The sequence below is a fragment of the Molothrus aeneus genome, chromosome 2 (genome assembly GCF_037042795.1).
Source record: "Molothrus aeneus isolate 106 chromosome 2, BPBGC_Maene_1.0, whole genome shotgun sequence".
NCBI lineage: Eukaryota > Metazoa > Chordata > Aves > Passeriformes > Icteridae > Molothrus > Molothrus aeneus.
This window is the reverse complement of record NC_089647.1, coordinates 15,057,985-15,082,819: the sequence shown is the minus strand read 5'-3', so window position 1 is coordinate 15,082,819 and position 24,835 is coordinate 15,057,985. Positions and strand designations below refer to the sequence as shown.

At 39.9% G+C, this 24,835-nt stretch overlaps 1 protein-coding gene across 1 annotated transcript in view; it reads right to left on the bottom strand.

The window, feature by feature from the left end:
- Positions 1 to 24,835, bottom strand: part of UVRAG (UV radiation resistance associated) — an 88,214-nt gene that overhangs the window by 36,471 nt on the left and 26,908 nt on the right. The window contains exons 7-12 of the mRNA XM_066571957.1: positions 18,271 to 18,376; positions 16,348 to 16,474; positions 15,348 to 15,432; positions 14,787 to 14,874; positions 14,160 to 14,220; positions 11,969 to 12,134 (exon numbers count right to left, since the gene is read on the bottom strand). Coding sequence (XP_066428054.1) covers positions 11,969 to 12,134; positions 14,160 to 14,220; positions 14,787 to 14,874; positions 15,348 to 15,432; positions 16,348 to 16,474; positions 18,271 to 18,376 — 633 coding nt within the window. The remainder of the gene's footprint in view (positions 1 to 11,968; positions 12,135 to 14,159; positions 14,221 to 14,786; positions 14,875 to 15,347; positions 15,433 to 16,347; positions 16,475 to 18,270; positions 18,377 to 24,835) is intronic.

Sequence of the window (24,835 nt, the reverse complement as noted above, 5' to 3'; positions counted from 1 at the left end):
ATTCAAGATGTAACAAAGACTGTGCTCATGTGCTGCTGAAAGTAAAACCAAGAAATTTCAGGCACAGACAAAGCCTCGTGCAAGGATTTTTCATTTTCATATTTAGAGTTTGAGGTGTGATGCCTGCAGTTCATATCCATAATCTATTCTGGTGAGGTTTTTTTCCTTATTGACTTCTTAACAAAAGAAAGGCTTGCAACCCTTCTCTCACTGACTTTTAAAACCCCTGGCTTTGGTAAGAGCATAGGCAACAATTTGCTAATAGAGTGTCTTAACCAAAACTGCTCACTAATACTGATGTATTTAAAAAACAGAAAACTGACTACAGAAAAAGAGATCTACCCACAGATATTACTCTGGAAAATCAGAGGCCTGTTTCCAAGCTACAACAATGATGTTGTTTTAAGCATTAGACCATTCTTACAACTCAAATAAATTGTGCTAAGTGTTCTACTCGAATCACTAAAAACTCTTCACAGTCCTACTTTTTTCAGCTGACCCTCAACAAGTTCTCATCAGCCATCAAGATCTCATTTAATTTCGTATCTTTAGCTCATCTTTAGCTGTTTTAAATAGTCACTTTGGTGCTTGATGAACACTCAAGTACATCACTACAGGATTCCTGGCTCAGGCAGATGGTAAATGTTAGGAAAAGTTGAAAGAATCCTTATTCCTTACATTTATTTCAGACCTCAAGCATCTCTTATGAATTCAAGTCCAAATAAATTTACTGTTGTGTTCTGTGATTTATGAATTCTGCATCCAGAAATATCACATATGTACCAATATACTGATGGCCCACTTTTATTGTCTATAACCACCTGCCTTTAACACAAACTATTTTTAAAGCTTATGAATTTGCTTCATTTTTAACTGCTTTCACCTGCTTCTACTTTGCAAATACACCATATGTTTTAGATCTTTTATTCTCTCTTCGGTTCAGACCTCTGCCATATCCCAAATTATATTAAAGTCTCAAAGTTTAATCTGTACTTCAGAAAGCTCTTAAGGGAAGAAGTCAGTAAAATAATGGTTTTTACACATCACATCCAACTGTCTTGCACAGGCTGAAGTCTGGCACAATTTAAATATCATATTACATCTCATTTGGCAAATCCAAGTAAAATTCCAAATCTAGTTTGGAATTATGTTACATAGCCTTAACTTTCCAAGTAATTCAGACCTTTAAGGACCAGTAATATTTGCAGCTTTATAAGCCAAATTAGGACACTTACGTTTGAAGAACACTTAATTATCACAAAATGGTTTGCGTTGGAAGAGACCTGAAAACCCATCTTGTTCCAACCTCTTACCATGGGCAGGGACACCTCCCACTAGACCAGGTTACCTGCCCCTGCACATTTCCTGGGATGGGGCAGCCATGCTTCTCTGAGCAACCTCTGCCAGGGCCTCCCCACCCTCAAAGGGAAGAATTTCTGCCCAATATTCCATCTAACTCTGCCATCTGGCAGTGGGAAGCCATCCTCCCTTGTCCCATATCTCCAGGCCCTTGCCTAAAATGCCTCTGTGTAGCTCTCTTGGAGCCCCTTTATGCACTGGAAAGAGCTCTCAGGTCTCCTTGGAGCCTTCTGTTTTTGAGGCTACCTCCAGAGCAGAGGGGCTCCAGCCCTTGGAGCTCCTCTGCAGCCTCCTCTGGATTCATTCCAGCAGCTCCATGTCCTTCTGATGTTAGACCCCAGAGCTGGAGGCAGCTCTGCAGGTGGGGTCTGCCAGAGCAGGACAGAGGGGCAGAATTTCCCCCTTCGCTGCTGCCCATTCCATGGGATCAGCCCAGCACACGGGCACTTCTGGGTGCCAGCACACATGGCCAGGGTATGTCCAGCTTCCCATCCAGCCACCTTCCCAAGCTGTCCCTCTCCTCAGAGCTGCTCTCAATCCATTCTCTACCCAGCCTGAACTTGTACTTGGGATTGCTGCAATCCCAGTGCAGCACCGTGCACTTGGCTTAGTTGGACTTCACAAGGCTGGCACAGGCCCAACTCTTCAACCTGTCCAGGCCCTTCTGCCATCCCTTCCCTCTAGCACCACGCAGCTTGGTGTCACTGGCAAACTCCATCTCACTGTCCATGCCATTGGCTTAGAAGATAAACAGTGCTGGTCACCATTCCAAATCACGAGAACACCAGTCATCACTGCTGTCCATTCTGACATCAAGACATTACCCAGTAGTTAAGTGCAGACTGGAATCTTAATCCAAAGATTAAATGAAGCTGACACCACTGCACTTTCACATGACTGTATTTACACTATCTTTGATACTTCCTGCCCAACTGTGTTCAATTTATCAGAGAACGAACTCAACCTGGCTTTTTCTTTCACTTCTCATTTTCAAGGACAGTAAGCAGAGTGACTGCAGAGGGGTGGCTGCAGCACAGACTTGGCAGAATGCAGCTGAAACACAGTTATTCATTACCACACAGATAAAGAACTGATGTCATTTATGTGACTGTAAGTCACTCGTGTCATAGCAGAAACATCTACCAAATCTGGCGGAACAATTGTGCCTCACACAATGCTACAAAAAATGGGTCAGTTAAGAAAAAAAATGAGTTTTAAGCTTTAGACCATGGATAGGACAGTCTATATGAGGATAGGACTAAATAGCACAATCCAGGTAAGATAAAGGCTTGAAAAAGCCACAAGTTCTTGTTTGATATGTCTGAAGTATGAGGAATGTAGAAGAAAAGGTTTAAATATTTACTGAAGTTTGAGTTATGTCAGCTTCACCCCCTTTTAGGGTCTGCAAGGGGGGCAGGCAGGGGAGGAAAGAACTAGTGTTTTCCCTCCAAACTAACCACACCTTGTTTGCTCACTGTAATGGAATGTCCTATTCAGAGGAGGAAGCTTGTGTGATTTAAAAGCCCTGGGGCTTTTCTGAACCAGAAGAAATTAAACCCTGAAAGCTTTTTAAGTCAGAAGTACCACCACTGTCCAGACAGCTCACTTGAAATCACAATTTCTCAGGACACTTCAAATCAAATACTAGGACAAATAAACTGCTCAAGAGTCACAAGAACCAAAATATCCAGCATTCCTAACATCTTAGCACTCCACCTGAAGATCAAGGCACAAGAAGCTTTAGCTGCACACCTTTAAAACCGGTTTCCTTCTCAGATAAGCTGCACCACAACTCTATCAGCTTCAGAGCAGAGACTGCACAGATCTCCTGCAGAAGATCCAAAATTAAATGAAAAGACAGAAGAAAGGATTACAAGCATGCATTTTGCTTGTAATTACAGATTAAGACATAAATATGTGTTACAAATCACAAGCAAATTCAGACTGGATTACTATATGGTTTTGAGTTCCTACTTAACAGAAAAAGCTACACTTGTAAAACAAATTTGATGACAAAAATACAGACTGCCATGAGGAAAAAGCATATCCCCATTCAAGCTTTATATAATAAATAAAGAATTAGTTTACTTTCAAAATGCATTTCTGAACTGTTCAGATGATGATAATCAAAAGCAGAAGCATCTTTCTGTGCTAAGTGTAACCACTCTGACCTTGCTCTTGGGGAATGCACAATAGCTTCAGTATGTACAGACTGTGGAAAGAAAATAAAAGCCAAGACCCAAATTATGAAAGTTAGGCAGCTCCTGACAAGACAGTCACCACTTTGTACCAGAGGATATCATTCTATTGCTTCAGCAAATGATTTCAAACACCTCAAAATCCCAGCAAAGAATCTATGGAGCCAGTGGCACTGATGGCTTTTTGTAAATTGGGCATTTCCATGATGTATTTCAGCTTGGATTCAAGGCTTGCACCATGCAAGCCATGATGAATGTCACAATACATGGACTACCTGTAAGGACAGAGCAGACAACCTTGCTATCAGAACTTTAAATCTCACTACCACTGAAGAATCATTTTTAACTAGAAGACACTCTATACGGGTCAAGTCCCTGCTTATTTTAAAAAATGAACTAATGTTTTGGAAAAAAAAAAATCTCAACAGGAGTATAGTGTTCCAATGGGAGTAAATTAAGACTAGTATGTCTTCACAGAAACATTTCTCAGCTGGTCTCAGATGTCTGGGGTCAGTGGTCTCACATACTGCTGTAAACAAAACCTGCTTTCTCAGACTGGCCAGGAGCATGTTAAGACTCCTAGTTCCCAGAAACAGTGTTAACATTATCTAAATTCATTAAACAACACCTGATCTAATTCTTTATCTATACACAGCAATATCTGCTGACTCAATGAAAGCAGAAGTATTGTTTTGCTAATCAAGAATCAAATAAGCCAGGAATCTAGCTAAATATCCTCAAGAATTGTAGAATGTAAAAATACAGTTCAAGATGAGTTCATGGCAAAAAGCATTCTTTGAGCAATACAGTTGAACCCTTAACACACACTCAATCTGCCCCAAAGAATCAACTTTTCTTTGATAGCTATTAGATTTCTCAAGCAACCAGGTCCCTCCATCTAAGTTTGCCAAGATTTCTTCCCAAAGCTGCCATTTCATTACCTCAGGCAAAGTACCAAATATGATTAAAGACGTGTCAATTGAGTTGGAAAATCTTAACGTCAGTGAAAAGTTATTCTTCACATGCTTGTGTTCCGATTTTTCAGACTGCTTTGTTTGCAAGTGACTTATCTGTTACCAGGCACAAAGCAATAACAACTTCAGTGGGGTTGTACTAAGTCTACTGCAGCTGAAATCCTTATTTTCCCATTCTTCCAAACTGGAGTAAGGCCACAATAAGGAGGATCACCTACAGATTATGCTCATTTAACAAGTGGATTGTAAATGCTCCAAAATTATCCATAGGCCAGTTCAGCAACACTTATCTCTACTTACTTGCAAATCCAGCTTGCCACACTTCAAAGAAGTTAAAGATAATACATTGAGAAAGATAATTTGGAAGCATTTTTGGAGCAGAACTGGCAAGGAATCCCATATGTTTGCTTTATTCATATTTTATCCTGAAAATAAATTTTTTACATCAGAACTTCCACTGTCAGTAACTCACTTTCCATGATTTAACACTATGTGAACCACACACAACATACCAGTTTTTCTGAGCAGTGCAAATGAGTAGATCTAAAATACAGAACCAATACACCAAAATAATTGCTTGAGTATGTGCAGGTTCAAAATATGTCCTGTCTGATTTACTTAATCTTCTCTGAAATTTCATTTCCTAAACTAATGAAAAGCATCCCAAACTGGACTAATCCAGTCTGCTGGGGTTTGAGTTCAAGGTTCAGTCAACAAACTGTGAAGATACATCAACATTCTCCACATGCAAAGGTGCTGCAGACCTTGCACATCAACTAAGATAAACTTACTCAATGCTTTGCATCCTTAAGGAACCCAGAACCACTCTGAAGACCCAAGAAGGGCACCTCTGATTCATGCTTTATGCACTCTTCAGTTGCAACAAGTCTGCACCATCCCAGTGGAGGGTGACCTGTTTTTTTTATTTATACATTCGCCCTTCCCACAAGGGCTACAGCAATGAATTCAAACTGGTCTTCAAAGTATCAGCATCTAGAAAAATCAAACATCAAGACAAAAACTGACTAATAACTGCAATTTTCTGGCATGCTTGAGGTTTTCAATAATGATCAAGGTGAGCTGCATAAAAAGACACATTTGGGATGTAACTCCAGCTCAGAAAAACAGTTTCCAGGAAATTACTTCAGGAACAAACCTATCCCTTTTAGTTATATTATTATTTCCCTGTATTTTGATCCTGTTTCTGTGAGGGCCCAGTATTACAATAGACAGATGTTTTCTACTTTAATGACAACAAAAGGAATTTAGACAGGACAAAAAACCCATGGTAGTATCCTTAATTTCACTCCCCCTTACACCATTGCATACATCTTTTGGTACCTGAGGTACATCAAAGTCATAAAACAACTGCAAAGATGTCAGATGCCTAAATGTATGTGTCCAAGACTGGCATGGTAGCTGTTTGAATCCTTTGGCCTTTGCTGTCTGTATTTGTCATGCACAGTGGAAGGAAAAAAATTAGTCTTTCTCTAAATTACAACATACCAAGGAAACCTTTACAGTTGTTTACTGTTATCTCAGATCAACTAATGCCAAATATTCCTGCAAAAAATGCACCAGACTAGATCAGGTTTCTTCCATTACTGCCTGGGTCCTGTTTGTTTATCTTTAAATTTTATATATTTTTTGGCTTTTATAACACTGAATACCAACAAGTTCAGTATTTAAACATATGACCAAAAACAACAACAAAAAAAAAGCCCTTCTTGGAGATCAGACAACTCCAGCAGCTATGCTTGCAAATGACAATGTTCTTGCTACCTTTTAAATGTAAAATCTTTTTAGGCATTTGATGCCATTTTCTACCCCTTCATTTTTTCCCCAACCTGAAGTATGACATTGAGGGGGCAACTTCCTACTGCTCCTACTAGTCCTTCCTTAACACATTTTGTTGGGAAGAAGGTGTAGCATCCATCAGATTGTGTGTACTATTTCATTTCTCTGTACTATTATTACAGAGAAATAATGTAAGTAAAACTATTTCTTGCAACACTTTCCAGTTCCAAGTTACCTAGCAGGGAACTAAGAGCTCTTGAAAATCTTTAAGAGACAGAGTAGGAGTGATAGCTCAAAAATTCAACATAAATAATTCATCTGAATGTGCATTTCACTTGTCCAGATATATAAAGCAAACCAGAAAGGTGATTAAACTTAAAAAACCCTATTTTTCCTCTTAGAGGAGTATATATATTTCCAAGCTGTCTATACCCAAAAATACTATAACATGAGCAGCAACACCAACACAGGGAATGTCACAATGTATGTCTCACTCCAGCCACAACAATCCTTATTTTGCCCTAAGCTGGAAGTCATTCTTTATTAAAAATCTGGGAGCAGACTAACAGAAGCATTAAATACAGGGATTGAGAAACACAGTCTCAGAACATATCACAAATAGTTTCATCTTAACATTCTCACTCTGTTGTTGAGCATGTGATGAAGTGTTAGGTTTCAGTTCCACCAGAACACTGCCAAGGAATTTAGGTGATTTATTCTGCAAGCAAACTTGTTCATCACTGGAGAGAGGAACATGCTGCTGTCTAAGTAGCTTTAATTTGGGAGTTACATGCCCATAGAATCACAGAATCATTAAGGTTCTTAGATCTTTAAGAACATCCCAAATCAAACCACTTGCCCAGCACTGCCAAGGCTACCACTAACCCGTGTTTCAAGTGCCACATCCACATGGCTTTTAAATCCCTCCAGGGATATTGACTCCACCACTGTACCAGACTGGACCAGAGCTGGACAACATTTTCAGGGAAGAAATGTTTCCTAATATCCAACCTAAAACTTCTCTGACACAATTTGAGGCTGCTTCCTCTCATTCTGTCACTTTTTACCTGGGAACAGAAACCCCCCCATGTGGCTCCACCCTCTTGTGGAGTTGTAGAAAGTGAAAAGGTTCCCCTGAGCCTCCTCTTCTCCAGCCTGAGCTCTGACAACTCTTTCATTCTCTCCTGGTGCTCCAGACCCTTCCCCAACTCCATCCCCATCTCTGGGCATGCTCCAGCTCCTCTTGCTGTCTTGATGAGAGACAGGGAGGAGGATTGGAAGTGCCTCACCAGTGCCCAGCACAGGGGGACAGTCACTGCCCTGGGCCTGTGCCATATCATTACTGGTACAGGCCAGGTGCCATTGGCCTCCTGATCACCTGGGCACACCTGGGCTTATGTTCAGCCATGGCTGATCAGCACCTCCAGGGCTCTTCCCAGCTTTCCAGCCACTCTGCCCCAAGCCTGCAGCGTTCCATGGGGTTGTGGTGACCCAGGGGTAGTATACAACCCTTGGCCTTGCTGAACCTCATACAACTGGCCTTGTCCCATCAATGCAGCCTGTCCAGATCATTCTGCAGAGTTTTCCTGCCCCCTCCAGCAGGTCAACACGCCTGCCAAACATGGTGTCTGTTGGCGAAGATGGAACAGGAAAGCCTTATAAATATGATTGTCTGGCAAAAGATTATGAGAATAGAAACTATAAGCGAGACTGAAATGAAAGCCAGCTTTGAGATATCTTAGTTACTGAACAACTGGAAAACCATGGTATGGCTGGCTGAAGGTAATCTCCTTTTGATGAAACAATTCCCTCTGCTTACAGACAGGTCCAAGGGTCGGAACAGACCCTACCAGCTTGGCAGAAGGGGTCCAAAGAGTAATTTTTAGGGTTTAAAATGTAACACAGTATGGTGATGTAATGATTCTTATAGGCTGTATGTAAATGCTATAGGATTTGTATATTGTACTAGATTGGTTAGTGAGAATTAGAATATTCAGCACAAAAGAAGATTTATTGTATTGTAATGGGAACCTCACTCTCTTACCCTTTTTACTCCCTTACTCTCTTACCCTCTCATCCTCTCTCCCCCTCTCTTCTCTCGGGCCTGCTCTGAGCTGTGCCTGGCAGCTCCAAGCAGGGCCCTGCACCCAGGCCCTTTGCAATAAACCACAAGTTCCACAACCTGGCTTCAGAGATCTCTCGTCTCCATCCGTCCTGACCGTCCTACCCCCCGACGCTCCTACAGGCATCCTCTGCAAACTGACTCGAAGTGCACTCATTGCTTTGAAATCTTTCAGACTCCAGAACTTCTGAGAATTCTTTCTTCCTACATATTGCATGCACTCTGGAGATGCTGAAAGGGATCACTGAAGAAGTGAATTAATGAGAAATTTTGTCAAAATCAGATTCTTGCCTTAACATGGTAATTCAAAACGTCATAAAAGTAGACATCATAGGAGAAAACTTGGAGCTTTATGGTAGTACCAAAATCAGGTTTTGGAAGACAAGAAAGGAGCAGTTATTAAGCACATTACAAACACTAATATCTCTACAATTACAAAGCTGACCACATACTATATGCTACTGGTAGTCACTCTGTACTTCATTCTAAGTTCATTCTATGGCCAGACAAGAGCTAAGCTCTCACCACAACCTCCTACTTCAAAGTCCCAATGTAACAGTTATTGTAACAGAAAAAAACTGTAAATTCTCAAGGTCCTCATAGAAGTGACCTGGATCATGCAAGTAAACCAATCTGAAGCAGATGAAGCATGTCCCAGAAGTTACTTACATTCTGAAAGCTCTCAAAATATTTAACCAGCTCAACAGGAGGGCTTAGAAAAGTCAGTAAAGAAACTTGAAAGCGTGGTAACATCTTTATACAGTATGACTTTAAAAACAAACACCTGTACTTATGAATTTGCTCTTGAGCGAAAACCTCAGCTATTTCCCCCAGCAAACAATTTCCAGAATCTCCTAATAAGGGTGTCAGAGAAACCCTGTCTTGGCTTAAAGGACAAGTGCCTGCCAAGGAAGGTGGGAACCTTATTGGGACGGAAAACATGAATCCCTTCCCTCCAAATTACTGTAACTTTGAAATTACAAGGCTTTCAGGCAAAGATATGGGAAAAGGAACACAGGGCTTTACTAGTGTATATATGTATAACAAGACAAACAACCAACAACGGCAGCAACAACAAAATAAAAACAGAAACACAATCACAGCCTTCTCTTGGCCATTGAGCACTTTCCCCTTTGGTGTAGTTAGGGCTACAGCCGGCAGCACAAGCCTGCTCTTGAGAGAGAGTGAGAGCTGAGCCCAGCCCCTAATTCCCAGCCAATTCTCTCAGTATCCCTGCATTTTCCATGAGAAAATCTCCCCACTAAGAGACAGAAGCAAACTGTGCCCCGTCTCCAGCCCTGGCCACATCTTTTGTCTCCCTTAAGTATCTGTTGTTCCCATTTCTTAAAACAAGAAATGGGATAAAAAACTCCTGAGAAAGGAAAAAAAAAAAAAGGAAAAATCCTAACCTCCAACACCCTGCAATTAAAAAAAAAAAAAAAGAAAAAAGCCAAGTATGTAAGTATAAGCCAGTCAATAAGGAAGACACTATGTGTTATAGTAAAGACCAAATACAGGGATTACATCACTGCAATTACTCAACAATTTATGCTGGAGTTTGAAAAGCTGCTAAAGGACAGGTAACTGAAATTTAAAAAATCTAATAATGTATGTTAACTGCTGTGCTCAACACAATTAGCAAGGGAGAAACATGATCTATTAGTTTAGAAAGAAAACTGCAATTTAAGGCATTTGACATAAAACCTTGGAGTTGGTAGGATTGTTTCTCCAATAGCTGGGAAGAGAAGATCTCCAGCAGGAGCCAATTCTGAAAAAATCTTGCACAACACAGGTAAATAGCCCAGCAGGGATTAGTTTACTTAGCTAAAATCTCTCCTTTTCAGAAATCTATTGTGAAATCGAGTATTAAGTCACAAGAGTTTGGAAGGCTGCAGCATGAAGGACTAAACCTTCTAATCTGTATGAGAGAATAGGAAACTGAATTAATCTTTACACACCCACACACAAGGAGCTCTACTACTCAGGAATTTATTTTCAAGATACAAATGTTCTAGTTTGCAACCCTTCTCAAAGTGATGTACAGGAAGGAGTATGATCATCTGCTTCAAGAACTACACTGAAGCAAAACAGGTCAATGTTTTATTAAGGTACCCAGAAGTGTGTTTGGACAAGTTATTAAAATGGTATCAAAATTACTTTGCAAGATGTAATTATATAGTTGTGTTTTATGGTGTCACAACAGGAAGACAAGTTTAAATCTTAAGGCAAATTACCTTGCCTGTCCTGCCAAAAGTCACTAACTTTCAAAGAGAAATCAGACACTTTAAAGCATCCAAATTCTGTCAACTAGGCACAATAAAACCCTTCCATCTTTATTTCAATTATGAGGAATTAGTGTTAAATTGTTGTAGTACTTTGACTGCATATTTCCGAAGAGAAGAATTTGTTTTTTCACAGCTTCCTGTCAAGAGAGTCAGCTACTTTCCACAAGTTCATTTCCCCTGTCATTTCCTTTGCTCCTTTTTCAAACTTTTGTGGGAATATGAAATTTTTGATGCTGCAAGCTTGACTGCACCCATCCAGAGACACACACAAGGTCACAGAATTCCTGAATTGTAAGGGACTTCAAGGTCATCTCATTCCAACCACCTGCCAGGGCAGGGGCACCTTCAGCTAGACCAGGTTGCTCCAAGCCCCATCCAACCTGGCCTTGAAAACTTCCAGGGATGGGTAGTCCAAAAAGCCTTTGGGCAAACTTTGCCAGTGCCCAGAATCTGAACAGAGCAGTTGGCCTTCCACCAATGGTCAGTGTTGCATTCCTGGCAGCTCAGTAGTTTCAGGCTACAAAGGGAACCTTAACCAGTAATTGCCACTAATTTCATGTAAGAGCACACAGGTGCCAAGACAGTGGGAAAATAAACAAAGTTCCAAAACACAGGAGAAGACATTCAGAGAGTGAACTTAAAGACAGCAAGACAGTTTCCTAGAAGGAAAACAGTAACAGTGTAGCTACATGTTCAAAGACAATTATTACAGAACAAATGAAAAGCTCTACATTGAATATTCAGTTGATTTATAGTAGGTGGCAGATTACTGTTTTTTAATTAATTGATTAAAAAACTCTGTTAAAACAAAGCAATTTGTTTTCTCCCATTTATCAACCACTATTAGGGCACTGGCAGCAGCTCCCCAGTGAAACTACACTTGCTATCTGCAGTTTATTCCCATAGCCAGTAGCAAAACATAAAAGGCAAGTTTTCCAAATAGAAACCAAAACTCATGAAACACCAAGAAACACTAATTTTTTTCTAGCACTACTGGGTAACAAATCAAAGCCATATATCTGCCAACAGACCTAGAATAACAAAGCTGAGTTACTCTATTGTATCCCAAAATTCTAACAAGAGAAACTCAATGACTATTCCACAGCTACTGAAAGCAGTAACAAGTAACTTCAAATTCCTTATCACCTCAGACTGCCCAGAAGTGTTTAAGATGGATTTTTTTGGTGTTGACTTGTTGAAGACAGTAGATCAGTGTATGTACAATATACTCACTCTCGCTCTTTTTCCGTCAGCTTGTCATTTATATTGTCTTTGATTGTAGACCGGGAGCCCTTGTGAATGATAGGATACCTGAGTGGCACTTGTAAGAAGAAGGAGATCATGGAAATTAGGTGAGCAGTATAGCCCAGGGCAACAGCAATGCTTCCATCATCTTTTGCTGTCAATGACAAAAAGATTCTATTATTAATTGGATCCATTGAATCCCAATATTCATCTTTATTGCTCAATACAATATTCATCAATATTGCTCAGAACAACAATTACTGCAGCTCTCAGAAGTCAGAACTCAAGGATAGAAGGAGACCTGGTGTCATTTTTGAGAGCTTTACAACTGTTTGCACTTCACTGTGTTGTGTTTGCCTCTTGCAATGAGGCACAGAAAACTGGTGATGGCTTGTTCTCCTGCAAATTTTACTTTCAAAGCAGCACTGCCAGGATGGGGGAGGGTGGAGAAGAGATGGGAAAAGTGAAACAAAATTCACAAGACAAAACTCAAGTATTAAGATTTCTGCGATTCTCTAGATGGAGCTGACACGTGTGAGTGGGATCAGGAGAAAGCTGCATTCCTCCTCAACTTTACTCACAAGTGAGATCAGATGGAGAGACACTGACCCCAAGCTATGAACTCTGTTCTCTGCCAATAGCTAGAAAAACTTAGATTAACCCATTGTTTTCAAGTACCATTTTCAATTTGACAGCTAAAGTTTCAACCTTTAAGCTTCACCTGCTAGGAATACACATAGATCTTGCAATTGAAACTACATCTTTTAGCCACATAAAGGCTTTTCCTTTCTCTTTTCCCTATTTTAATTCTTTTTAAGGGATACAGACAGCACAATAGTCCCTTCTGATGTATCCATGAAACCAGCAGAACAGAGGACCTTCAACAAAGCTTATAATGATATTCAACAACCATACTGAGCTCTATCAAAGCCTGTCATGATGTATGTATTTAAGTTACACCCCTGTCAAAATGGATTTTGTAGAAAAGGTTCAAAATTTGCAGCAAAACTGGTTTTCTAGATTTTTTTTGGACACCTAGTTTTTTAAAAGATTGTATCTACTGAGTCTGAGATAAGATCCATGCCAGACAGCTGGATTTCAAAATTAACTGCTTATTTCACTAAATTGAATGCTTAGTACTTCTTCCTCACAATACAATTCTTCTAAAGACTTGGATAAAGAATTAGTAATTCTTTTGCAATGAATTAATACCAGGAAAGTGCAAATGAGCCAGAAGATGGCATACCACTCATTACCCAGGAGTCAGCAAACTGTGTCCATTACCACATTTAGTGCAATCAGGGAAACAAAGCAATAGACTGATTTTTGTCCTATTGACAAATTAATTTGTTTTAAAGATTATTTCTCCAATATTCGAGCATCCAATATACATATTATTGGTACAAGTTAATTACTACGGGGTGGCTTTAAAGAGTCAGACAACTGATGGAGGTTTTTGCTCAAGAAACCAAGTGAACAGGTACCGAGGGCAAGAAATCCTCAAGGAGATTTTAAAGAATTTCCAGTTCACACCCAACACTTGTAGATGAATGCATGCAATTACCTGTACAACTGCTATACAGGCAGGCATATGATATATTTGCTTCTGGAATAGGATGAGCGTTGACAGTTGAAGTAGAAGGTCACTTGTAAAGTACTCCATACTGCCAGAGATGTTCAAAGGCTTTTTTTGCAAGGTATTTATTCGTCAAGTTCACCAGCAACTACAGCAAACCAAATGAGGATTCATGCCTGTTGCCCCACCGAGATTTATGGACTAAGAGTAGCCCCAATGGAATTCTAGGTCAGACACCAATATTTTCCAGAATCACTGAGTTTGGAAGGCACTTCACCCCTGGCTCAAAACAGGTTCTTCCCAGGACTGTGTCCGGCTGGGTTCTGAGCATCCCCAAGAATGGAGACTTGGCTGCCTCTCTGGGTAACCTGTTCCAGTGTTTCAATATGCAGTCTTAGAACACAGAGGTACTTTACTAAGAGTCAAAAGGAACCTCCTTTGCATTAACTAGGAAGTACCAACAAATAAGTCGTCAGTTTTCTCCTAGTCTATATCTTTCTGGTCAAAAATTTGGATCCCAAGCTATTGCTACCAGTTTTCTTAATTTTACAAAGTTTAGAAGCAGTGTTAACTGTAACAACTACATTAAGAATATGCAGCTACCTTGAAAGTCTTCAGAATTAGGAAGCTTGACTCCACAAACAAAGTAATCCTTTTGGTTGTTCTGTAAATTTAACAGCAACAGTGGAAAGTGAGCATTAAACAGTAACATCCAGAACACTGAAACCTGCATAAAACACGACAACAAAGCTAACAAACAATAAAATAAAAATTAAAAAACTAAATATTCAACTAAACTTAGAGTGACTGACACAGTATTTTAATCCACATCTCACATAGTGCAGAAAATAAATGCAACTTTTTTAAAGAGTGAATAACATTTTATTAATTCATTATATAAAAGATTTTGAATCTCAACATTTTAACATGTTTCTGTGCACTCAGCTAGCCTACTGTCAGGGTTACTTTATGCAATTGTACACAAAATGGAAAACACCCATTAAATTATAGCTATTCTATTTTCATAGAGGACACTGTGTAAGAGGTGCTGGCCTAAGTTCCCTCCCAGTAAAGTTTGTAATCTGAAGACCATATGTAAGAAAAAGCTGAAACAAACAGAATGAGTGAAGAGCAAATCCTGTCACAAGTAAAGCATAATATTTGTTTGCAAGGTAATAAATAGAAAGTACATTTCACATTGAGCAGATTGTCAGGATGTTGAAAACATACCAAATCAATAGGGTAGATGTAGGATAGCTCCGACAGCAGCTGCTTGCATCGAATAGTCTGCTGGGCATTTATCTTCAAAAACTGTTCTCTTTGGGGAAAGAGATTCCAAAACTATTATTTTCTTCAAAAGCTCCAAATAAAGGTGTCAAGCTGTCATATCCCTTCTGTAGCTTTCCAATTATCACCTCCTATCCTCCAAAAAGTTAGGTAAATCCACCAAAAAAAAAATACAGTACACAAAGCTAATTTTTGTTTTCATGCATACCATACACTATAGACATATTTTGACTACAAGAATCAGGTATTACAAAGCTGTGTTACCCTAAAACACAGCAGAAATTCCTATCAGGGTCTACACATACAAGCAAGCATTAATTTTCTTCTCTTCTGGACTTGCCACTGGTAATCACTTTAGATATCTACAAATTGTAGCAGGGATATCTTAACAGAAGTTTTAGGGCAACATGAGGAAGAATTTGGTGCCAGAAGTCCCATTTTCAATGGCTTGCTCTCAAGCTTACCTTTTTTTTCCAGTTACAGAACAAACATAGATCCTTTTACCTCTTAGCAGTGCATTCCTTTCTTGATTCATATAGAGATTCATTATGCTCTTCAAGTTTCTGGTATTCAGTTCCAAATGCATTTTCTAAGCAACAGGAGGAATCAGGAAAAAAAATTTCTTAGTTATCCAAAGTTTTAAAGATAGATACTGACAAAATATCAGCAATAATCCTCCACTTATTCTTACCTTCCCATTTTCCATATTATGCTCCCAAACTAGAGAATGTCAGACAGCACAGGAGAATAACTGTCTTCATGCACTACACACCATTCACCAGCCAAACACAACCCATCAGATTTCATCTTCCTTTAATACCTATTCCTCTCACAACCACACAGTGCAGTAAAATCCAATTATAGGATCTCAATACTTGCAAAGCCAGAATAAAGTATATGGTAAAAACAATACATGCATAGCCAGAATAAAGTACATGGTAAAAAACATCCTTTTTAGTAGTAACTAATTACTATAGACTCAACTAAGTATTGAAAACAAAAAATCCTGCAACAAAATCAAGTATGTGTATAGTTTGATCTTGGTGAGCTCCAAAGAGACAATGATATAGCATTTCACTATAGGAAACTTGCCTGGTAAAGGATGTCACTTACATATTAAAATATTAAGAGGGATTTTTGCCTTCTAATACTTAAAACTGAATCCAAATCACAGGTACAGCAACTTCCCTCATGACATGAAGTTCCTTTATGATGGCAATTTTTACTGTACTATACTGCAGTTCTGATGTTCTCAAAAAATGTCAATTAAACACAGATTTAAGATTGCTGTGGAGGGGTGTCACAGTAAGAAGTTATTTAGAGACAAGATACCAGAAACTGCTGTCTAAAACTCAGTATAACACAGAGTGAAGAAATTACACCTGGTTGCAAATTTCAGATAAAGAAAAAACACAAGCAGCACACTACAGCCAGACAATGAAAACAGAAAAGAAACCAACACTTTCATTCTGGTCATAAACTAGGCTAAGGTTTCTACAGTTACCTCTGTCAAGCAAAGTACTTTTCTTTTTGTGCAACAAGGCTACTTCTTGACCAAGGGCCTTCTTCTGTCGCTCCAGTTCATTACGCAGCACCAGGATCTTCAACTGTAAACATTCACTCTCCTTTTTCTATGGGAAGAAATACAGATTAAAAAAAAAAAAAAAGTTTCTCTGCACAGAAGCAGTTCCATAAAAAGGTGGTAGGAGAGAATTAAAAACCAGGACAAGACTAGCACCTGATAATTTTACTGCTTTGGAAGGAAAGCAATGCAGCTGTGTGTCACAGTGCTTGATCCTACTGTGGGATGCATCTCTCTTGAGCCCAGATTAAGAAAAAAATTAGGAATGGTGCTTCACCAGGACATAAAAACTGACAGCACAGCACTAGCAGGAGGATGAGCATTCATTCCCTGGCAAAGGGCTCACCAGCAAGAGGGACAGTGAGCAGTAAGAAGTCTATATAAAGTGAAAGCAGGAGCTGGAAAAAGGCTGGAGATTTTCAAGCTGCACTATTAGATTCAATTCCCAGATTCAGGACAACAAGAATAAGAGGACACAAAGAAAACGCTGAGAGAGTATTCAGTCTGGAGAACAGAAAAGGCTCCAGGGAGACCTTAGAGCCCCAGTTGTCCAAGAGAGCTGGAGAGGGAGTTTGAACAAAGGCCTGAAATTACAGGACAAGGGGAAATGGCTTCCCACTGCCAGAGAGGAATGTTAGATGGGATGTTGGGAATGAAATTCTTGGCTGTGAGGGTGAGGAGGCCCTGGCACAGGTTGCCCACAGAAACTGTGGCTGGCCCATGCCTGGAAGTGCTCAAGGCCAGGTTGGACAGGACTTGGAACAGCCTAGTCTAATGAAAGGTATGCCTGCCTATGGCAGGGGTTTGGAACTGGATAAGCTTTAAGGTTCCTTCCAAACAAAAATATACTAGTACTGTATGATATAGTTTTGCTCTCAGATATTTAAAAATTAAAAGCCTTTGCAAGGAGGACTAACTGAAAGGGTAATGGTTGAAGTCAAGATACCAGAAGGCAAAGAAGCTCTGGGTTGGAATGACTCACAAGAGATTTTATATTGCCCCGTATGGAAGGTGACTTCTTCACCTCTTCATCTACAATGTAACCCCTGTAATTACAGAGAGTAAACAAGCTCCCATTTTTCCCGTTTTCTCAAATCCTTGAACCAGGCTTAACACTTTTGGAACTCAGCTGAGTACTCTCAACTCAGAATCTGCTTTAGAGCAATAAATTAACTTCACACTGCAAATGTGTCCTTTACAAGGCACCAAACACATATCACTGAGTACCAACATAATGAAGTCACCACAAACCACTCCTGTTCTGTCAACTCATCTTTGAACCAACATCAGCTTTCCTGGGCAGAAAGCAGAAACTAATGTCAACAGACTTCTCTGGGGAGGGGAGGGGAGGAGACCAGGCAAAACCAAATGCCAAAAGCCATTGTAAGATCTAGTACAATTTCTGTTTAAAATGAATATGTCACTTGAATGACAGCATTTGCATGAACTCTGTTCATCCAAAGGGAATAAGGGTGCAAGAAGATACAGCCAATAGATTCACCTCACTCTAAATCCACCACAGGTTCCTGCCAAGTTTCATATAAATCATTAGAAGCTTGTTTTTCCTGAAAGATCTCTTTTGTGCACTGTGCAATGTTTATGTTTTGATAGCATGATTGTACAAAATAAAGGTAAAAATTGGATAACTGATTTATCAATCCATCTGAGTAACTCACACAACTCAAACTGATGATATTACACAGCTCTCAAATGAATTCCCATTTAAAATGACAGGTGTAAAGAAAGATTCCAAGTTCAAGTGTTAAAAAAAAAAGCTTACAGTCAAGACATCAGTCAGATGCTTCAGCAAGCCCATAAAATAAGGTTTTAATAAATCAAACATACCAGTTCATTCCTTGTAGATGTACATCTCAGCTTTTCTTCAATCTCCCTTCCTATTTTCTGAACAGTTACCTGAGTCTGTTTAATTGCACACTGAGCTCTGTGGAGCCTGCAAGGAGAAAGTTACAGCTGTGATAAAGGCTCCCCACACATGCAAACACCTCAAGAACAGCAACAGGAATGCAAACTCAGACTGTCAGCTTCCATTTCAAAATACCAAATAGGAAGCATAAGGAAGGCAGCTTTAGATGGGACATTGGGCAGAAATTGCTCCCTGTGAGAGTGGTGAGGCCCTGGCACAGGTTGCCCAGAGAAGCTGTGGCTGCCCCATCCTGGGAAGCGCTCAAGGCCAGGTTGGACAGGGCTTAGAGCCACTTGGTCTAGTGCAAGGTGCTGGAACTGGATGAACTTTAAGGTCCCACAACCCCAAACCATTCTGTGATAACTTGCACAGTTTATGAAGAAAACTGCCAAGGCTTTAAATTCAATCAAGTATCAAAATCTCCTCTTCAATTTTTCAATTCAACAGATAGACCAGGCTGCAGGTGAGAGAGCAGGTAATTACAGGTATCTCATTTAAGTTAAATCACCATTAACTTGAAAATACATACATACAAGCATTGTTAACACAGGCCATCTTTAAAAGTGCAAGTATCCTTTAGCTAACACACAGCTACCCAGCCAGGAACATGAAACATACTTCAGTATCTCCCACTATGCCATGGGTCCTTCTGTAGCAAAAACATAGCTTTCTTAATTGAATCACGTTTGAAAATATTAAAAGATTATGATGATGAGTTACTGATTGTTAGCCCTGGCTTCAGGGTGAAGAGAGAAAAGCAATTATTTGCCATATTTATTGAAAAAAAACCAGGCAGAGGAAAAAGATGGCAAAAACAGGTCTAAGAGAGACCTTAACATCTTTCTTAAAACTAACACGAAGTAGAAATTATTGTATTTATAAGAAAAAGAAGAGTTGTACATAGACACAAACAGTGCTAGTAATATTAATAAACAAGGTCTTGTGATTTAGAACTTTTACATGTTACAGTTCTAAATGAATACACTTAAGTCACCAGATGCCTTTAGTTCCTTCACACTGTTGCTTCTCCTAAACACCATAATAGCATAATTTAAAGCAAAAGTCTAAGTAATTTCTTTGGTTTCTCTGGAGTTTCTCAAACTGCTCACAGCACCAGCAGCTGCAGAGCTGTTCAGGGGCCATCCCATATGAAGAAACACTGCTCTGCTGGCTGCTGAGGGGGTGGGGGGGCTGAGACTGCTCAGACCAACAGTCCTGCATCACCCAAGGGCTTGGTCTAAACACACCTAATGTAGAACTGAGACCTCCTGGAAACTCTGATCCTACTGGGAACTACTTCTTAAACCTCCCACCTCTGTGAATGCACCCGAGGCTGCTGGCTATGGAACATGTGGCTACGCAGGTCAAAGCCAAGGTTTGCTGACCATCCCGAACTTCACTCAGAGCTCTGCTGCCATGTCATCCACTTCCACACTTTCCAACTTGTCTCTTTCTAAAAGTCTGGAGTGTTTTCCTTCTACATATAAGAAAGCCTTACCCAAGATAAAACTTTTTGGTAAAGAGTAATAACTGAATGACATTTCTCCTTCCTCTTTATGTATTTTAACACTGGAAGAACATTCTTGATTAAGTCCATTAGGTGATCACAAGACAGTCTTACAAGTTTTCACAGCACTCTATTTAGGCAGAAAAACCTCCTGGAATGTGTTCTACTCATTGAAAGAGTACTTACATAATGGAGAAATTATTAGAAAGGTCATTTGCCATGTGAGTTCCTCACAGTGATTTGATCAACACTCATTAACAACCTACCAGTTGTGTAGTAACTAAGTTCTCCTATGCATGCTCAAAGGACAAGGAACAAACATTTACAGAGACTGACTTCTCAAAACAATACATATAGTCAAATACTTGTTCAAGTGGTGAATCAGTATCTAAATATAAATTTCTGACATATAAAAACTGCTATAGAAAATAATTCAGCAATAAAATCTGGTTTTAATAAGCAATTTATGTCTTTTTAAGCCAAGCATCATCCACTCATTCCTTGCACAGTTAAACTTTGCTGCCTTGATGCCAAATAGGGCCATTTACACTGCAAGACAGAAAAATTACTGATATTGGTTGACTCAATTCCAGTACATCCACTGTTGTTCTAAGAACTTTAAAATGGTAACATGACCACATCCAAAGTTAAATCTTACAAGATTAAGATTTTAGGGACTTCATCTCACAAAAGCAGCAACCATAAACAGAATTTTTTTTTCTCAGCCAAAAAAAAAGCCCCAACATGGAAATCTTTGGTCATCCAACAAGGGGAATACAAACTAAGCTATTAAGAATAGCAACATGGAAATTTGAAGTGTATCACTTCAGCACAAGTAGACTTTGGTGGAAGCAATTATGATTGCACAATGGAGATCAGCAAGCTGAGGCCATAAAGCTGGATTAAAACATACAGAGAATAAACAGAGAGAAACTTCAACCCTGACTGACCACATCTTGTTTCCATTTCTAGGCTAAATGCAGGTTCAATGCTACAGCTTAGTCAGCACAAGCTGTGCTTTGAGCACAATCCTGCTTGGTTTAATAAGTGTCAACAGTAAGCCAACTGATTACATCACCTACATGCCATCAGCCAACCTGGGATTCTTCCTACGTTGCCCAAGACTTCATTTTTTAAGTACTTTATTAAAAATAGCACTTCCATAGCACTTTAAAAGCGAATTGAGGACTTGAAGAGGCCACTGGCCTGCTACCAAATTTCCTCCAGCAACTGGGAAAGCCAAGCCAGTTACAGCAGAAACTCCAGCCTTTTTAAGGGATAGTTTAGCCAACAGTGTTGTCACTTGGTGTCTGCAGCAGCTCACAGCCATTGTCAGCCAGAAGCAGAGCAACTGGAACGTGATGACTGACAGATTTACTGCTGTTGCTTGGGGCCCTGAGAGCTGCTCTGCAATTGTCCAACATCAGGCCAGTTCCATGCTGCTGCCTGGAAAAGACCGGAAAGCAAAGCAGACATTTAAATTCTTGAGCATCCTGACTGATTGAAGGTGGAGATCCACAAGGCTGCTGTTCTACCTCCATTCCTACAGCACCAGCTTTCTGAGATGGGAGAGATTAAGAAGACACAAAACACTCCCCCTTCCTTTGAACAGTTTAGAAAACAGTTGAATACATTAAAAGTGCAATCCATGTATTGTAAGCTAAGACTAACATAAGCTGCATCCCTATTTGGTGCCAGCCAGCTGTAAGATTTTTTTCATAACCTCTTAAACCATCATTTGCTACATCTGCTTTCCCACAAGAAAAAAATCCTAATTTATAATCATACACTCCCTTTCCAATTTCTTAAGACACCTATACCTACAATTTATCAAAAGCAGATGTAGGGCAAGAAAAGACAGTAGGGAGTAAGAAAACAATAAAATACAAGTCTGACTTAATAATTTGTGACAGCAAACCTCTACAAGAGCCAATGTTGTAAGAAACTCATGTGATAGATGAGTAATGCGATGGTTGACTCTCACAATTAAAAGGGAAATATCATGTCTATATGTTAAGAGAAGTTTTATAGATTTATAGTTATGTTTTACCTCCCCTTGTGTTATTATTGGGGGTGGCCTGGGTTTGGGACATTTGGGATGGTCAGCTTGTTACTATGGCAGCACCTGATCTCTAATCAAGATTTAAGGCAGTGAACTCCACCACTGGACAGCAAAGGAGGAGCCCATGGACTGAACTTTGGATGGGGCTAAAGAGTTAAAAGGTGAAACCTCCATTGTGTGGATGAGCACATGGTGGGAGAGATCCTCTGCTCCTGGTGCCGTAATACTTTCTCTATTCAGTCTTCTGTTGTATTTTTGATAAGGTTTTAATAAACCTTTTAAAGTTTTTGAAACTGAGTATTGTTTCTCACACTCACACAAGCGAGTGATGCAGCACAGATAACTTTCCATCATTCACTCAAACAGTTCTGAGTCCTACAAATGTAAATCATGTACATGTAACCCTAATGTTTACAGTGGAGAGTCTACATTTAAGCCTTACACACTTAAGACTCAAATTAAGCTTTAAAATAATCAAGTCCATGTGGATTTGTGGACTGCAATAGCGAATGCTTTGAGCTATTTGGAAACAGAGAAGAAAAGGAAAAAACACGTCTATCAAATGGGCAGGTTCCAGCCTCCAGTTTGAGGAATACTTAAGGAAGCTAGCGAGGATGTACATCACCTTCAATACTCACATGGCATGAATGGAAGAAGAGAGCCTTAAAGTGAAACTCAGATTTTTGAGAAATTAAGCAACAAATGTGGGATGTCTCTAGTTCCAATTCCAATTCACAGATTTAACTCCAGTTAAATGGATGAATTTATGGGTTAGTTTTTTTAATTCAGAAAACAAATGTGGCAAATTACAAAGGAGGCTTCTTTTTGTTCTTTCTCAGTTTGTGATTACAGAAACCTTGCTGCCAGGGCACACAATCATATCCAAGACACTGTATTTAGTAAAAAAGATAAATTAGATGCAAATCAAATTTCTGAAGTGCATAAACACGTCAAGATGACTCCTGCCAGGTGGACAGTAACACCAGAATAATTCAACAGGCATTTCCTTACAAATCTTCATAGAAGTTTCAACTCTCACTCTGAGACAGTGAGCGAGCCTAAGACTGTGATTCACTGAGCAACTGAAAAGGAAGCTGCACAAAATCAGACTGAATGTGTTCCAGGTTCCACCCAAAAAGAGACCAGTTGTTCCCCACTTGATTGTGCTCTTCCACTCAAGGCCACACAACTGATAAAGTGCTTGTGACAGCAGAGCACAGGCTTATGGAATGCAGGAAGGAGGTGGAACACTAGCCAATATTCAGGTGACTCATGTTTCAAAGCTGCATACTGCTGCACTCTCCTCCTGGAAGCTACCCCCAAATTCAAAGCGGAGTCTTCTTCCAAGGGAAGCAGAATTCTGCAGCTATAGTAGTGAAAACTCCCACCTAACAGGGATGGTCATAATGCTCTCAGGAGAGTTCTGCAGCTTCTTGGACATCCATGCACTTCCTGTCCCGCCCTGCTTTAATGAGCAAATTTATTAGAACATTTTACCCACAACAAGATTGTTAATCTGTTTAATTTGTTCTCAGTCAAAATTTTGCCTTGAGTTTCCCTGGTGTGGTTGGATAGTTCTGAGGATTTTAGAGACGTGATTGCATTCACCAAAATCTTCGCCCAGGCTGAGAGAGAAAGCAACTCACAGCACCATTCTCATGGCCATATCCAGGACAAAGGTGCAAAAAAATAAACAGTCCTGATGTTCACATAGTCCTCCTTAAAAACTTTCAGGTATCCATCAGTAAATACTTAGATTCTCCTTTGGTGACACTTTGCTATTAAGATTAAAGATAAGGAAGACAGTTTCTGCAATGAGGATGGTAAAACACTGGCACAAGGTGATAGTAGGTGCCCCATCCCTGGAAGTGTTCAAGGCTAGGTTGGATGGGACTTGGAGGAACCTGGTCTGCCATGGCAGGCAGGTGGAACTGGATGATCTTTAAAGGTCCCTCTGAACCCAAACTATTGTACAATTCTGCAACATGCTGGTTTTCATCCATTTCATAGAGCCAGAAAAAGGAGGAGGACTGGGTTCTGACTTCTCAGTATTGCTTCATTATTAACCATCTTTTACACACTGTCACAAATAAAGAGGCAGAGTAAAGCTACTTTTTAAGCCCTGCACAGCTTTGTGTAATTCCTCTCAAAAGTGCTTTGAAACAAAATTTGGTGAAGAGCTAGCAATATATCAAAGCTAAAAATGTGCCACTGCAGGGGTAGCTTATTGCATATGGAATATTAGGAAAACTGAAGATCAGAGCAGCAGCAGACTTAACAAACACGTGCTGCTCTTATGCTTCATGGACTGTTTGAACTTGCTATGACCCATGCTACTCTCTGCTACAGATTTTGGCAAAAGGCAGGCTTGTAAGTTTATTGTTCTAATGACTGAATAGCCTCAGTTCCCATACAGCTCAGCACCATAGAGGTAAAATGCATGGGAAGAGACTTGTCCAAAAGTCTGATGCCACCAACAAAATCCCTAAGGAACCTCTCAGAAAAAAAAATCAGATCTGAGTTTTCATCTTTATCGCTACTTCTCAGGAAGCCCCCACAGCACAATTCCAGCCCACAAAGTTTTCAGGCCAAGAAGGATGACACTTGTTAAACTGTTCATCCATTTCAGCACTGCTTAATTAAGCATACAGAGGCACGCTAGAGGTCTGATTCCAGCTCCTATTTATTCCTCTTGGCCTTGGGCCACCTGGATTTGCCTGTCCAAAGCCAAGGGGGGATGCCTGCCTGGTCTTGGCTGCCTATTGGGTACAAAGTGCCAAGTCTTCCAGGTGCAAATCTTTCCTGTTTAGAAACACCAAACCTGGCCATCACAAAATCCCCCCCGACGCTTATCACTAGCAAAGTGATGTTTTATCAGAGGAACTTGGTGATTTAAGAGCAGGTAAGAGGAATCCCA